Raw genomic sequence first — 18422 nt, 5'->3', positions numbered from 1 at the left:
ATTCAAAGTCAAAATATGAATTAGATTTAATTTTGAGTATGTACGCTCTGTAAATTTATTGTAAACTTCCCCCACTAAAACAGCAGCTAAAAGAACAGAGTTCGCTATGTATCAAATAATGGCAAATCTCAAGAATAGATACATCAGTTTAAGCTGATTTAAAATCATTCTAGAATTCTTTGATCATGATCCACAATTGTTTAAAGGGAAACTACATTATTAAATCAAGTACACATTACAGGATCCCATTTATCATACAAAAACCATAGCTACACTTAAAGCCATGTTGAAAAGTGAAAACTGATTTGAGATGTATAATTATAATTTGTTGGAAAATAAATTCAGTAGCTTTAGTAGCACCATAACCTTCCTTTATTCAGAATATTTCCCTGGATGACTAAAATTATTACGTAATAATGAAAAATAAAGCGTAGATAATACAGGCCTTAAAATCTCAAGCAGAAAAATAGAACTACACAGAGAAAGTAATAGAACCTAATAAAATCCTTGAAGACTACTTGAAATAAAATAAAATAAAAATAAAAAATTCGTGCTGCAAGACATGAAAATAATAAAGAATCGTGGAATATTAATAAAAAGAAACAAATATAAATACACCAAAAAAATTTTTTTAAATTTATTTATTTAATTTTTCAATTTTAATATATATATATATATATATATATATATATATATATATATATATATACGTAATTACACTGTACAATACAGATTTTTGACAAGCAAACTACAACTGTAATACACCCTTCAACACGGAAAAAATCTTCATCACACGTTAATATACATACTTTTTCAGGAACTTTTAAAAAAACAGTAAATAATTTTCTTCATATATGACATAGTCTTCATAGAAATACCAAAACAAATTAAATGAACACTTAAAATTTTATATTCTCTGAAAATATATTCTCCAGTCAAAGTAGCCAATAGTTTTTTTATCATTGACAGTAAAATAAATAAATAAATAAAAGATTTGGGACGTTAAACGCGTGTACTGCTCAGTTGCAGTTATTTCTCCAGGTGCGATGTTAATTGAAAAGGGGCTAATTTTATTATTAAAACGAGATTTTTGTACATTAATGGAAAAATTGACGTTAAAATACGTAAATGTCTTGTTTGTGAATATAATGTTGTTATATAAAGAGCTGTACACACGTTGCGAAAAGATGATCATTGACGTTATTTTGTAGGTGTTCATAGATAGTTAAATGCGTGTACTTTGAAGTAAAACAACAACTCCTTTGTCTGAGAACGTTTGCAAATGGCATTTCGTTTCGTATTTATCTAAAGTTTATAATTGCTGAGAATTATTTTATTTCTCTTTATATAATGTTTTCAGCAGTCTTAAATTTTTCTTTCACATTTCAAGTGAAATGTAAGCAAATCTCTTCATTTTTTTATTTTATTTTTTTTTTTTTTCGTCTAGCTGCAATTTTCACAGTTCTAAATTGCAATAAGCATTACACAGTTTAGAATAGTACAGTAATTTTAAAAGTCTGAACAAGATGAGCGAAGTGAAAACCGATCATGATCTCCCAGCTCCATATAACATCCAATTTCATGTTCCGGTGTGAGAGATTAATCAGATAATATTACGTAGATTTAATAGGTTATTAAACGAAAATATGATACTATATTTTCGAATATACGTACAACGTAGAGCATATTTTAATTTGAAGAAATTATTTTCTCATTCGGTTGTCTAAAGTTGATGCTGTATGAATGTCGTACCTCTACAATGAGTCATCTGTTATTAGATAGACCAAGATGAAATATTTAGGAATGATTCGTAAGCATCCTATGGACACAAGTTGTATTTCTCTGTGCTAATACGGGTCGTTTATACGTTGAGATTTAGTAAAAGCACAAATGTGGCTTCCATGTAGTCGTTCCCTTGTATATATACACACACCATAGGTATTTGGAACTTAAAGTTCTATTTTACAAAAAAAAAAAAAAAAAAAAAAAAAAAAAAAAAAAAAAAAAAAAAAAAGTGTGTTATACCTCATAAATACATCATTTTATTGGTTGAAATTAACTAGGCACCTTAATATCGAGTACGTATTTTACTTTGAATATTTGTTTATCAGTGTGGATATAATGTGTAAGACCACAAACTTAGTAGTAGTTTTTTGTGTTTCAGATCGAACATACCAGGAGATGATGAGTTAGTTTTTGAATTGGTGACTGGTCGCACTGCTTTAGCGAATAAGCACAATACTTTTAGATTAGAGTCAAACGGCACACATGCAGCTATAAAACTTGCTAAACCACTGGACTACGAGGCCACTTCAGAATACACTCTTACTATAAGAGTCGAGGTAAGATTTGTTTTCTTGAGGTATGCTTTTGGATTTGAGATGGGGGATAAACGATTCTTATGCTGTTATTCTCAGTAGTAGTTATCTTAAAACTTAAACGTGACACGAAGAAAACCAATTGTTTCGAGTATTGATAAACCCTTTCCACGCATCTCTGTTTTCCTCGACTACCACCTTCAACTCATTTCAGGCTCTTCACTACTATCTCCATCATACTTCAGAGAGGGGAAACGCTTCTATCAATTGTTCTCCCCATTATTGAATCTTGACATAGACTTCATAGATGTCACTTCGTTATACAACAAATAATCCACTCATTCATGATGCCTTTGAATACTTTGTAAACATATCATCCCGAAATTCAAAAGCAAAGCAGACAGTTTCTAATCCTAGATTACTTTGTCCTAACCATGAATAATTTCATATTTAAAATAATCACCATCTTCAAATCAAGAGTGCTACCGTGGACACTAACATGTCTCTCTTATGCGCTAACTTACCATAGAGCGTCTGGAACAGCAAATACTTTGCTTATCACCATTACAACCTATTCTATAGTGTCCATTTGTAGACAGTTTTCCTCAGCCAGTCAGGGGCCTATTTCTCACAACTACTAATCTTGTAATACTAGTGTAAAACTTTTCAAAACCAAGTACTTTACAATTGTATATACCATAAAATTATTAGAAATTAGAGATACCGGTATTAGTATTTAGAAATAGCTTCTATTCTAGTATTTCTATTTCACAATATTTTATGAGTTAAAAAAAATACAAGACTAGTAATTTTGAGAGATATGCTTCAGGACTGATTTACGTATTCCTATAGTCCTTAAACAACAAAAGCAGAGTCAAATTCTCTTTTTTTTTTTTTTCGAGCAGTCATACCATCATGTGTCTTTTTTGTTGTGGACATAAAACTTAAAAACAGATGTTTCGGTGGTAGTTTTTTTATATGTTTTAGATCGAACATACCAGGAGACGTTAAGTTAGTGTTTGAAGTGGTGACTGGTTGCACTGTTTTAGCGAATAAGCACAATACTTTTAGATTAGAACCAACCGGCACACCAGCAACTATAAAACTTGTCAAATCACTGGATTATGAAGCCACTTCGGGATACACCGATCTCTTTGATACTGATGTACACACCAAACCTATGAACAGTGTATAATATCTGCAATTCAAGGGCTTCCATTTTTCCTACATGAAACGTTCCTTAGCTTACAGCTTGGCCATTCGGAGAACCAGTATCTATTATACCACATCGATCTTGGACAATTATTTGAAGGTGCTCTACTGGCGATTAGTGCTGTAAAAATTATTGTAATATTCATTACTTTGATTAATTTTTCTGCTGTTATTCGAAGATCCGAATATTTGTTTTCAATATTCGAATAATTGTTCGAGTAACTTCGTTATCGGAATAATTCAAATAATTATTTATCGGAATAATTCAAATAATTATTCATTATCGTAATAATTGTTTGAATAATTAGTCTTTATTGGAATAATTATTCGTTATCGGAATAATTGTTCGAATAATTATTTGTTATCGAAATAATTGTTTGAATAATTATTCTTTATCGAAAAATTGTTCGAATAATTATTTGTTATCTGAATAATTGTTTGAATAATTATTTGTTATCTGAATAATTATTTATCGGAATAATTGTTTGAATAATTATTCGTTATCGGAATAATCGTTTGAATAATTATTCGTTATCGGAATAATCGTTTGAATAATTATTTATTACCGGAATAAATGTTAAATAATTATTCATTATCTGAATAACAATTCGAATAACGAGTATTCGGATATTCGAATAATGAAAAATACGAATTTTAAAAGCACTACTGAGGATATTCCTCAAATCTATCAGCAGACAATGCAGCTACGCGAGAAACTGGATAGGGTAAAGAGTAATTATATTTTCATCATTTACTGGTAAATGTTTTATACACAACATTGCATTTTCACAATAACTTTCAAAGTATTTAGAAAAAGCTACCAGTACTTCATGATGCATTTATATCTGATGTTAAGAAGTATTGTGAAACTGCTGTCAAAAGTGTTCACACGTAGTGTCAAGCAAGAAATTCCGTAGTATAGATTTCAGATATAATCATATCATAAAATAATAGTAATCTTAAAGAAGTGAATTTTGACGCTTTAGATAATATTAATCTGTAAACACTGAAAAGATGTATTGTGAATTATTATTATTACGGTTATTGTGATGATCCCTCTTCCTCCTCTTTATCATCATCAAATATTAGAATATACTGCATAAAATTGAACGAGCAGTCTTAAATTAAAAGATACTTTAAATTGTATCATTTTCTGAAAAGAAAACTTGGTAAAGTAATACAATAACCTAGTACGTAGGTATACTTCGGAAATATACATGCTGTTCGTCATACGTAATTACAGTAACGATGTTAATATTGCCACGTTTGAATGTAGTAGATTTTTAGAAACTTCATAATATTTTGCTATTTTTATTCTTTTTCAGAATAAGTACAGACTTGCAGCAGAAACAAAAATCGACATTAAAGTAGAAGACGTTAATGACAATATTCCTACCTTTGTAGAAGTGATCTCAGGAAGTGTACTAGAGCATGAACCGATTGGCACTTTTGTAATGCAAGTTCGAGCAATTGATAACGATGGAACTTTCGAAAATAGTAAGGTAAGCATAGTAACATGGGTTTGATTCAGTAGGAATTACTGTTACAATAGGTGTAGGATTTAATTTAATCTTTTTTTCCCTCATCTTTTCCTCTGTGCCAGTTGATTTACTAATATCAATGTGGTTGTCCATTTCTGATACTCTTCAGATAGTCCTGGGTCATCCAGTTCCAATTTTTCTTTCAATGATTTCTTTTCTTTCGATAGTACAAATATTAGTTCATCTGAATAACGAATTAAATGGTCAGTCATTCTATTCCTTACTTTCTCAATCAACACTGTGTCCGATGCATACATATTGATTGTATTATCATGAAAATTAACAGAAAAGTTATCTTAAAACAACTCTTGCTTTCCCTCAAACAACTCCTCAGCAAGAAATTCTAGGGAGAAATTCTATTAAAAATTCTGAAACTGTAAGGACCTTTATGTATTACACATATTGAAGGTTAAGAAATATATGCGAGTTTTTTTTCTTTCTTCACAGGAGAGAGATACTCTAATTACTATCGCTTACTGTGTTTAATTTCTGTACTTACATTTGCAACTAGAGAGAATATAGATTTTTCAGTACTTTTTAATACTAGTATATATATTTGTTACGAAATTTCAGATTAAATAATAATAATTATTTATAAACTATTTACTAAACTATATTTTTGATTTTTAAAATTAAGATTACACGTTGTTGTGAAATATCAAATAATGTTACGAAATATAAATTAATAACATTTGAAACGTATATTAATTAAATATTAGGAATTACATCCCGTAGTTGGCAGAATTTGAAACATAAGAGAGAGAGAGAGAGAATAATGTTTATTTTAGCATTAGTAGAGGTCTTGCTTTGTAAAACATTTCTTCTTGCGTAACATTAGCTAATTTTCAATAATTTACTGAAAGTGCAGTATTTCATTCCGAAGTCTCGTTACTATTTATTTCTAAAGACATACATGAGAGACAAATCATCTCATTACTGTATAGATAACTTGACCTGTCTTGGAATAGTGATTATTATGCTTCGGTAATGAGAGGACATAAATTCAGTCCCAGGATAAGGGAATCTGAAGCAGAAATTTTCTTCAATGCCATTAAGCAACCTATAAATAAGCTTCGGGGCGATATGTTCCCAACGGTGTAAACCAACTGGGTGTAAACTAATGGTTAGTTTTCTTGTTTCGCAATCGGAAGGACCTGGGTTCGAATCCGGTGACCAGCTATCTAGATTGAGGTTTTCTCTCAAGTTTGTCAGGCGATGATACCACTAAATTTAGACTTTCATTCCCTTTCTCTTACTTGGTGATGGTTGTTGGTTTTAGTTATTATTTATTCCAGTTGAAAATTGGCTTCGCAAACTGTATCTGGAAGGTTGTTAGATAAATAAATAGTCCTTATTTTGTATTTCCAGACGCAGACTTCCGTTATTATTAGGGTTTTAATCCTGAAATAACGAATATTTGTCATATAACACTTGCGTACCCGTATTTTTATACTTTTTTTAAAAGGGAAGTTTGGTTTGCAGAAACAAAACGATTTTTTAAAAATAATAAACAATTGTTTTTATGGAAGAAAAAAATGGTCTAAAACAATCAACACTGCTTATGATTAATTTATTTTTTTCAAATATTGACTTACTGTTTTCTGTCACAACAAATTTTAGATAAATGTTATAAATACACATCATAGATATTTTTGTTGTCAAATTTGCCGTTGTAATAAGATAAATGTTATTTAAATCGAGAAACATTGATAACAAAGGTACTCCTCCTACTTGGCATTTGTAGAGTTAATACTATTAAATTCTCCTGTCATGATAATCTGGTATTTACAATCTCTTTTAATTCATAAATTTTCATGAATGATTACACCAGTAATTAATGTTCTGGATTGAATATTGAATGAAATGAGATTGTTATTGTAATAATAGGAGCACCTATAAATGTTGCTGAATTATTATCGGCTATTATAACTTCAGCTCTTCAGAACGTTTGAATTTTGTAAATTGGAATAAAATAGCAGTTTCCATACTTTGATGTTCTGATTTTGTCAGGTTGAATACAGATTGGAGAATCATCAAGACCTGTTTGCTATCGACATCAATAACGGCACCATAACGACGAAGCAAGAATTCGATACTGAGAAGAAAGATTTCTATATTGTAAAAGTCCTCGCCACAGATACTCAACCATCCTCTCTTACAGCAGATGGGAAACCAAACATAGGTAAGTGTGATTTCCTAGCTTAAAATAAATAAAGCATACAAGTTTGAAATATAATTAAAAATAAATAAATAAATAAATAAATAAAACTGTCAGTGTAAATCTTTGTAGCTGAGCTCGGCAAATTAGTGAAATCAAATGAATAAACGTTAAGAACTTTAAAGTAATGACAAAGTTGAGTAAACGAGTGTATACCCGAAGTAAAACAGCGCTTCATTTGGTCACAGTAAAATCCAGTATTTGCTAAAGAATTTAATTTATTCGATAGATGAATAGAATAGGTTATACGGAAATAGAGATAATCCTTAAAATTAGGTTAATGACTGCAAGGAACGAGAGAAATTAGTATTATTAAAATTAAACGATAACAAGGGATATATATAGGGTGTCTCAGAAGTTCCCTGACATAGGGTAACTCTGTTATCAGAGTTACAACAAGGTATAATAGGCGAAACTGTCTCACCTAGACCCACAACATAAGTTAATGAAGTTATTGTCTTTTACGCTAACATGTCGATGGCCAGCCCCTATTTCAAACAGTAACTTCATTCACTTATGTTGTTGGTCCAGATAAATGGCAAAGTTGCATTTTCATTTTTACTGTACAGTCTATACTAAAAAAAAGTAATAATCGTAATTAAGAAAAACCTAACTCTCATACCTTTATTAAAAATATATTATAGGACAGTCATTGTTCATTGAAGCTTTTAGCGTCCTTCTTAGCAGCGAGGCTATATGAGGTGTGGATCCACAGTTTAAGATGGAATTCAAATTTCCATTCTCTTCCACTGGGAATTGAACCCGGGCCAAAGGCACAAGCACTAGTCTAAATGCAGTCGAAATTACTAGTCAGTACTTTAATGTTAACAGTACAATTCAGAAGTTCAATGGCCTTATTAATCTAAGAGAGAGATTTCTTAATTTTAATCTTAAAAAGCAGAGAAAACAAATACATTTGTTGTAAATGAAATTATGCAAGTTTGTTGTTTTGTTTCCGTAGGTCAGCAGGATTTCAGGATAGAAATCGCAGACATAAATGATAATCCTCCTAAATTTAAAAAGCAGAAGTATGTGGCAGAAGCAGTACCTGAAGACGCCAACGTAAATTTCCTTGTGACTGAAGTCATCGCAGAAGATGTAGATACCGGTAAGTTTTATACTGTATACTTTGTAGTGCTTAGTCTTAAATGCACACTGGAAGTTGCTGAACCAGAAATAATTACCATTTCCAGTGTTAGATTTATATACATTGTAAGGAAGAGTGTGTAAATATATATTAAAAGTAACTGAAAATCAGGGGGTGCCAACAACTGATATGACTTTAATTAAAGTTATCTAACTCAGAATAATTACAAAAACTAACGCTCATGCCACTAGTAAAAGGTGCCCACGTTTGGATAAATTTCTCATCGGGCTTTTTGTACTAATTTGAGGATGTTGAATCCAATGAAATTATATTTAAAGATACCTGTCCATGACATCACGAGAAAAATGACCTCAAAGTGCGCATCTTTAAGGTATCGCTTATGCCAATAGTAAAAGGCCTGTCGCATCCATACATTTCTAATTGCGCTTTTTATACTAACTTGAGGATCCTGAAGACTATTTTCGAACATATCCATCCATGGAGCCACGAGAAAAATTGTCTCAAAGATGAAATATTTATACTAGTATATATATATATATATATATCCCAAATTTTATATCACTTTTCTAGGCTCCTCAAGGACGGGTATGTTCAAAAATGTTTCCGTTGGATTCAGCGCTAAGCATGAGCATAAGCGGTGTTGAGGTTACTTTTTTTTGCGACTCCATGGACGGATATGTTTGAAAACAGTTTTCATTGGATCTTGCATCTTCAAGTTAGTATAAACACAATTACAAGTGTATCCAAGTGTGGTCACTGTTTACTAGTGGCATAAGAGTTAGTTTTGTGTCAAAGAATGGCGAGATTGTATAGTGTCCAGTATTCTCTTGTTTCTACTCAAATGTTGGTACGAGTGATCTATTTATATACTAGTGGGTTTAGATTTGAGAATTCCATCTTACTAGTTAAAAAGTCAATATGAACTGAAATATGCGAACATTTTAGTGGTAAAATTGCATTAGGCGCTTTCATTACCGTTTATACAGGCTTTAGAGTTTACTAGTGTTCCTTACTTATTGCAAACTCCCCAGTTTGCTTCACCAGCCTGAGTCAGCACTGGAAATTTTGTGCTCTCATTGGGAATCGAGTCAAAAGTCGTATTAGTCATTCAACTGCAGGAAATCAAACGGGTATGTATATGTAAATTTCTTTGCTGAAAGGACAGGTCATGATTCCAGGGAAACGATGAGGGTTGTGACTTTCACTCCTCTTGAAATATGCGTGAATTTTCCTGGATAGTTAGTTAATTTGAGTGGAGTTGATTTTAAGTTTAATGCCACGTTCAGCAGCGAGACTATGAGACGTGGTTCTACTGAATAACTTGGAATCCGAACCACATGAGCTCCCACGGTGAATCGAATCCGGGATCATTCGGAATCATTTGATAACGAAATCGATTGTGGTTGGAATGTCTCATAAATATTAAATGAATTGAAATTAATGATGTGCTAGTTTCAGATAGCTCATCGGTCTAGATCAGATCTTGATATTTTTAATTACGAATATGTTTTAAGATAACATTTTATATCGATATATCAACCACTCGAGTAAGTCATTTTGGTATTTTAGTTCTTTTATACTTTTTTTTTTAATCATAAGTGACTTTTAATGGAGGCGTAGCTCTAGTTCGACGATACGATATCAGATTAAACACTTAAATTAAAGGAGAAATTATTGAAGATCAGGAATAAGTATTTTTCCTTCTGCAAATAACGATATATTTCTAGACAGTAGACGTTTATAATAATGTAAGAAGTCAAAAAAAAAAAAAAAAAAAAAAAAAAATCTGTTACAAAACATCTTTCTTTCTTTAAAAATGTTATTTTACTGACAATATCTTTTGTTAATATACATAGTTTTTTTTTTCCTTTACCTGTTTGTTTGCTCCCATTTTGAAATTACTGAAAATCTGTTTCGATTTACGCTTATTGTTTGACGCCAGTAGATGTAAGCAATATAAGTACTTTCATTAGTAACTATTCGTATTAGGACTGATCAAAATGCAAATTTGGCTTCGTATGTTTCTTTGTGGCAAGTAGTTTGTCAGCTTGGCTTTTTACGTGTGTGTGTGTGTGGATATTTAAGGCCCGATTTTCTGCCCGAGTTCTAAAAAGCAGTTGCTGTAGCAATAACTTGAACTAGGTAAATTTTTATTTGTGTGTGTGTGTGTGTGTGTGTGTGTGTGTGTGTGCGTGTGTAACAAAGAACTGTTAACCTTCTTTATATTGGTGTAGTACATAAATTCGCTATTATCTAATTTCTCTAAAGATAGAAAACGGAAGAATTAACATATTTTATCTCAAAATATTAAATTTTTATTTATTTATATTTTTTGACTAAACAACACTGATGAAGAAGACAGTTTTTTACCTTTTTTAAACTAAATCTGTAATATGCTTAGTAATATCGTGGAAATTGTGAAATATGTGAAGGAATTTAAATTCGCAATTCTGGATGTAAACAACTACACTTTGTACGTTCTTGGAAATAGGAAAGAATTAAAATGCATTCTTTTGAAAGCATTATTATTATCGAGTAGAATACGAAGATCATCTTGGATACATGAATGTAGCTTGGAAGATAAATTCGGTTTGTGGTGGTAGCTATCAGGAATTGTAGCATATGAAAGAAATATTTTTCGTAGTCTATTAAACTCGATTACTTATTTATTTATTTAAAAAACACAGTACTCTTTAGAATCATTTTAATTAGTAGAAGTTTATATCATTAAAATATTCATTATTGAATTTCAAAGGCAGCCTTTATCATTTTACTATAAGTCTATGGGTACTCTATAGGTACTTTATAGATTTAAATTCAGACCTTAATTACGTAAGAAAGTTTAGAAGCAAGCGTAACTGAATAAATATGAACCAATATCTATTAGTATAAGTAACTAATAAAGGAAACCTTTAGTAACACTACATTCATAAAATACACGTAATTCAGCTATTGTCTTTTTTTTTAAAAAAAAAAAAAAAAAAACAATTGAAGTAGTGGAATTGATGACTATTTATATCCTATATGTGATACTTAACGTAATTTACACGTGGAAAAAAATGAAATAATTCAAACACTTATTCAGTAGAAACAACTTCTACAATATCTCAAGTTGGAAAATAGCCAGCTATCAGTGAATTCATAAGTTTTTTACATTTTGGTATTTTCAGAATTGTTATTTACATCTTATACCATACCATGTCCTTTAAGCTTATACCATAATCATATTTTCATCATAAATCATCTCGATACTTCTTCGATACTTTTCTTCTTTCTGACATACATAATTTTAGAAAGTTCTCTCTTGTTAACTGTCTTAGTGATAGAAGCAAATTCACTTTCAATATGTCCGAGTGCTTGGTTGGATTACAGTGTAGCATCCCCTTCAGTATCGAAGCTATGTGAGACGTGAACCTACAGCTTGACGTGGGATCCAAACAACGTTAGCACTCGTCAGGAAGTGAACCTGGGTTTACCGCGGCGCGCACGTTAAAGATATAGCCACAAGGAAGTCTGCTAAGTAGGAGTTCTATACGCTTTCCTTCATCATATCCATTACATTTCTTACCTCAATATTGAAAAAGATCGACCACATATTTCTTTCGTCTCTGTGTTCTACCGTGTAGTTTCATGCTTTGTTTCCTTTTAATGGTGGGGTTGCTACCTTTTGATGAGGTTTTCCATGATGTATTAATTTATTCAGTTCATACTAAATAGTTTTATTTATACTGGCACTTTCTGTTACATAACTTTATTTTGAAAAATGGTTATTTTCTTAATTATTCGTATTTACAGTATTTCCCTTTATTAGTTATTTAATTAAATAGTAGGTAGATGAATAAGACTGATTAGTCCTAAAAAAAAAAAAAAGAGAGTCAGCGCGGTTTAATATTAAGAATTAATAATTTTTATATCGTTTACATTAGTTTCTGTGTGGTCCACAGATCAAGTTTACACCAACAACAATAGCAGCTCGTTTCCTTCCGGTAAGTAGATCTTAAAGAACTCACACGTCGTCAGTCTGTGTTGCTTCTATCCTAAAAACGAAGTGCATGAGACTTTTGTACAGAAAAAAGAAAGTCAGCTGCTGTCTAGAAGGAAAAAAAAATGGGGCAAATGTATGCTGGTGACTTGTTCCAAGCCCTCATCTACATGTGAAATTCATAACTAGTAAAACATAGAATTATAAGCAAGCAAATAATACATCAAGAATTCGTGACGCATTATTTAGATAGAGCTATATACTAAATTTTTGCACATACATATGTACACCTGACTAAATTATTCATGCGTTGTAATGGCTGCTCTTCTCTTCATTCTGATCTCAACTTACATAACAAACAACGTACACATTAATTAATAGTGAAAACACTAGACTTCCTTGAATTCTTTTTACTGCGATTGTTCCGATTACTTCTATAGTTAGTGAGTCATTGTATAGCGTAACTTGTGCTTTAAAAACTTTAATAATTTGGCGTTAACTTTTCTATGTTCTTTGTAAAATAATAATAATAATGATTTTATTATTAATTAATTTATAAAGATCAGTTTATTTCACTAATTTTTCGAGGTTTTTTACTTTTAAGAACAAATAAAACTTTTTTCCCCTTTGTGATTGTTTGTATCTTAATTTGTACTGCTATGTGCTCTGTTAATAAGCTTTTTCTGCCATGGATCTTCGCTATAGCACAGCATATTTAAAATGTTTATAAACGTAGATAGCTAGAAAGTTAGTTCTACTAAAATATCAATGATTAATTTTAAAAAATAGTTTATGAAATTTTAAGGAAACCTAACAATAAAACCTCATTAATTTAATGTGTCGTAGTGTAAATTGATATTAGAGATAAAATATTCAAAAAGTTGTTCTTAATTAATTCCGTATTTATTTTGTCCATTTATACACCTCTATTATCATCGTTTAATATCGCTAGAAGTAAAATATACATGTCCTTGATAGTAAAAAGAAACTAAATGTTATTCGTGGACTGTTCACACCATTGTTCTAGCAAGCAATCACTGAAATGTGTTTCTAGAATTTTACCATGTTTACTCAAATTTAGCTCTTACATGGCAGTATATTGGGATGTAAATACTTAACAGGATATTAAATATCTTTTTTCATTTGTTTATATGTTCTTATAAAGCTTTGGGAATAGCCTTTATTATTTGTGGTATCCATACCCTATGATACCCGCTTTCTGGTTATCACTAATATGTTACCGTTACTGGTCTGTTTATTTTACAGCATTGTAACAAAATTATTATTATTATTATTGTTATTTTAGACAATAATATATTTAGGGGTTCCTTTTATGTTCAGATTATTATTCGTGATGCGTTGTGTGAGGTTTCATATCCAGCATTTTCACCTAAGCAGGGATTTAATTATGATTTTGATGTCGTGTTTCTTCCCCTATTATTCAGAAAAATGAAAAGTTAACAGAGAACAAAATGTCTTCTCTGTGAATAGTCAGATCTGTGGTAGGTAAACGTATTCCTATGTTTACATATACCTTACACACGATATTCTAAGAAGCTATTAGAGCCTGTGATGCTATCAGAGCTGAGACTTACCAAGAAAATAGGATTACAACGTGCGATTTATATGGTATGTGTAAGTTTTCGAGATAAACTAATGACACATTTCTAACATGCCACTTTAACAAAGTCATTTGGTTAAGGAGTGTATGTTTGGCTGTGCAGGAAAGAAATGTACAGTATATAATAGGAACAAAAGAATTCCGAACTGGGTACGAAAAAAAAAAAAAGTCAGAAATGCTACAATGCGGATCTAAATAAAAGTAAAACCACTTTCACCAATGCTTTCACTAATCACATAGGGAGGGAAGAAGTACGAACAAAGGAGTAGAAACTAAGGAAACCCGTTGTATTTGTTGTGGAAACTAATAGATGTGATATCTTTGATATTACTAGTATTTCTTTCTTCCCTACTTCCCTGTCTGAAGAAGCATCAACGAAAGTATTGAAAGCTTACTTTGATTCACTTCAGTGTTTCTGTCTCATTTCTGGTATATATTCATTTCTGAAATATAAGATTTTATTCTCTGTATCGTGTTATTCACTAAGTGAAGCAATTTTGCAAAAGCATGAGCGGAAAACGAAACACAGTAATTGCGTACAGCATTAAAGAACAAACTGTCCAAGTGTTGACCGGTCCGAAAACAGTAAGCTTTTCAGTTATGCGTTTTGGCGATTGGTCACTTTAAGACAACACACTGAGGGGATTTTTACTTTCAGCTTTGACGGCAAGGAGAGGGAAAACATGTCTCCCCACGATTAATCACACTAAATCTTACCAAGTGCGCTAAACATAAGAAATCCAAATGGCAACGACTCCTACGCTTGTAAATAAATATTGGGATTAAGTAATTTCAGTTGTGTGCTGCAGTATGTATCACAATACAATGTGATTATTTTCCTATTTTCAGCTTCCATTGTATACTACAGTATTGTTGATGGCAACGAAAAAGATGCGTTCTACATTGAAAATGTAACTGGAAAAATTCGTGTTAAGACTCCTCTTGATTATGAGACAATTGAAAATGTAAGTACATGATTGGTTTGTATAAGAATCGGTTGAATTTTTTTAGATCAACTTAATGTATTCACACATTTAATATATGCAGAATATAATTTAAATTAATTACTAGCTTAAGGTGCATTTGCAGTGTCGTTTTCTGGTCGTTGCAAAATAACATTGTGTAAAATTTTCATTATTTACGAGAAGCCCCTTTGTTGTGCAGCATTTCTTCACTTGAGTCCTAATAGACTTGTACTATTAAGACATATATTTCTCAACAATGAAAGATATTGAGACCAATAAAAAGTTACTTGTTAGAAACTTTGGTCAGTTAATGAAGTCTATTAATGAATCATGCTAATTAGATTAATTAAGATATGTTTAAGTGAATCCCAAAGTAAAGTCCTGGTAGGAAAATTTTTGTCCACGAGCTTTCACGTCGAAAATGGCCTGAAACAAGGAGATGCGTTGTCGCCATTATTATTTAACTTTGTGCTGGAATACGCCATAAGGAAAATCAAAGATAGCAACCAGGGCCTAGAGTTGAACGGCATTCACCAGGTTATGGCATATGCTGATGATGTAAATTTAATAGGGGATGATAGGAGAACAGTAGAAATAAATGCAGAGATATTATTAAACGCTTGCAGGGACATGGGTTTAGAAGTAAATGCAGAGAAAACTAAATACATGGAAGTGCGTCGGGACCGTAATACGGCAAATTGTGGAGGCGTTAAAATATTAAATAATACTTTTGATAAAGTGGATACTTTCAAATATTTAGGATCAATATTAACAGACGAAAATCATATTCACGAAGAAATTAAATGTCGACTAAAAGCAGGGAATTCGTGTTACTATTCGGTTCAAAATCTCTTGTCGTCGCGAATTCTGTCGAGGAATTTGAAGCTTAAAATATATAAAACGATAATCATGCCTGTTGTTCTGTATGGTTGCGAAACATGGTCGCTTACTCTGAGGGAAGAACATAGACTGAAAGTATTTGAGAACAGGATCCTGAGAAGAATATTCGGACCCAAGAGGAACGAGAATGGGGAATGGCGGAAGCTTCATAACGAGGAACTACATAGTTTATACGGTTTACCCAACATTGTTAGGGTCGTCAAGTCTAGGAGGCTTAGGTGGGCAGGTCATGTAGCTAGAATGGAAGAAAGTAGAAACGCTTTCAAAGTCTTGACTGGTAGACCCATAGGAAAACGACCATTAGGAAGACCTAGGCGCAGATGGGAGGATAATATTAAGATGGATCTCGCAGAGATAGGAATACAAAGTAGAAACTGGATCCAATTAGCTAAGGATAGAAGTCAGTGGAGAGCTTTTGTGAACGCGGCACTGAACCTCCGGGTTCCATAGGCCATAGAGTTAGTTAGTTAGTTATTAATGAATCATGCCATTGTTTCCAAAATATTATATTTCAGAAATCAGAGATAAAAATTGCAATTTTTCCAATAAATTAATTTTCCGAACAACTTTTAGTGAGAAGCTGTAACAAAAGTTTTGAGGGAAAAAATAAACTTTTAATAATAATAATAATAATAATAATTTAAAAAGAAAAATTGCTACCTAAGTATATTTATCTTGTTTTCCATTTAACTTGCACAGTTTGTAACATTTGATATATTTTTTTTTTTTTGGTCCAATTCAGTCTAAAAGACTTGTTATGCCTGCAGTTTCAAAATATATTTTGACAAAACGATGTATCATTAAGAAAGCTTTAATGTTCAGAGGAATATAATTGTTTCACTTTTAAAAAAGCACGCGCGTATTATAAATATCCCTAAATAAATCATGTACGGTATAATAAAAAGTCAAAATTCACTATTAAGGAATGCGTCTCCAAAAGTTGTGTTAGCTTGCTTATAGAAGATAAATAGAAAAGCATGCATAGAAAATGTTCCTTTTGTATGAAAATGTCCTGATTTTTTTTTTTCGTCACCCTTATGGCAACTGACTGTTGTTCTAAACTTAAATGGCAGACTTCTCAGCAATAAGCATATGCAACAATACAATTGTTTTCACTAAAAAATAATTCTGTCATTAATAGAATATTCGGATCTAAAGTTTTATATTTTGTTTCTAGTTACCGACAATAATTTAAGAAATTTTCTTTCTTGGATTGCTATACGATTTTAGTAAAATTTAGTAATGCAAGTTAAAATTCATTCAGTATTCTATCTTTTTAAAAGTAACTTTTAATGTTAAAACATAGAGAAAAAAGAATTATTAAAATTTAGAGAGTATTATGAAATAGAATGCTAAAATTCTTTTAAATTACATTTACGGCTGAGAAGTATGTCGTGTTCATATTATTGTTGTTGATAACGTGACTGTGACTAATTTTTCAGCTCTAAACATAATCTCTCGTTCATAATCCTGTGATACTGTGTTCCTATAATTTCACTTTTCTGTTTTATAATAATAATAATAATAATAATAATAATAATAATAATAATAATAATAATAATAATAATAATAATAATAATAATAATAATAATAATAATAAATAATCGAGAATTTTACTTTGAATAACTATTTCGAAATTTAGTTCAAGAATGGTCTTTCCTTTCATTATTGACCAGTTAAGGAAAGCTGACCTCTGACAGTTGAACAGAACACATGGTGCGTTGGAGACACTCTTGGCCAAACCTTGTGACAATAGAGACAGCACTTTTGCTGACAAACTTAGAACATTTAACAAGTTAACATTCTATTATCGTAGTAATATGACAGGATGATTTGTAACATGTTATTTCCGAGTGACAGAAATATTAGTACTTCGAATATTTGGCAGAAAGTTTTAACATTCAACTGCAGGCAACAGTACTGTTAGTAACCTTGGTTACCTAGAAACATCGTGAAAGACTGTTCGGCAGTGATTGGCGAGTAACCTTCCTTGTCATTTTGTTTAAAACACGTGTATGTCTGTCCTTAATCTCAGAATACTTTAATCTGTGTATTGTGTACTAAATTTTCGTTCTGTATAATATATCTTTTTCTTTCTTTTCACAGTATACGCTCACAGTTCAAGCTAATGATACAGTATTTGCGGATTACGCTAAAGTAATTGTTAAAGTCGAAAATACGAATGACAATAATCCCGTCTTCTACCCGCACGAGGATAATATTAATATTACTGAAGAAACTCTGGTGTCAGGATGCATTGTTGAGGTACGTATTGACGTATTTTAAAATTTTTGGTGTGAATTAATCATTTTTGATTCAATGGCTACATCGCTGTCACCTGTTAAATCAGTTTTGCAAGCCAGAACTCGGATTGATACGCATTAGTTGCTTGTTTTGTTATCCGTGATCGATTCAACTTCATTTGAATCACAACCTTGTCAAATTTATTGATATATGATATTTAGCCAGAAGTTTATGTAAGAGCCAGAAATGTATCTATTTTTACTTTTCAGACAGGATATAACTAGGAGGCTATCGAGAATCAGAGTTAGAGCGA

The 18422-nt window shown here is 31.3% G+C and overlaps 1 protein-coding gene across 3 annotated transcripts in view; it reads left to right on the top strand.

Moving 5' to 3' along the window:
- shg (DE-cadherin) overlaps positions 1-18422 on the top strand; it is a 361574-nt gene that overhangs the window by 299192 nt on the left and 43960 nt on the right. For all 3 annotated transcript variants that reach the window (XM_081764474.1, XM_081764491.1, XM_081764483.1), the window contains 6 exons: positions 2165-2342; positions 4856-5032; positions 7082-7253; positions 8251-8397; positions 14850-14965; positions 17972-18130. In XM_081764474.1, coding sequence (XP_081620600.1) covers positions 2165-2342; positions 4856-5032; positions 7082-7253; positions 8251-8397; positions 14850-14965; positions 17972-18130 — 949 coding nt within the window. The remainder of the gene's footprint in view (positions 1-2164; positions 2343-4855; positions 5033-7081; positions 7254-8250; positions 8398-14849; positions 14966-17971; positions 18131-18422) is intronic.

The sequence above is a fragment of the Thermobia domestica genome, chromosome 1, assembly GCF_964235325.1.
Source record: "Thermobia domestica chromosome 1, izTheDome1.hap1.1, whole genome shotgun sequence".
In the NCBI taxonomy this organism is placed as follows: domain Eukaryota; kingdom Metazoa; phylum Arthropoda; class Insecta; order Zygentoma; family Lepismatidae; genus Thermobia; species Thermobia domestica.
Note: the sequence above shows the minus strand (reverse complement) of the source record. Positions and strands in the feature narration are given on the sequence as shown.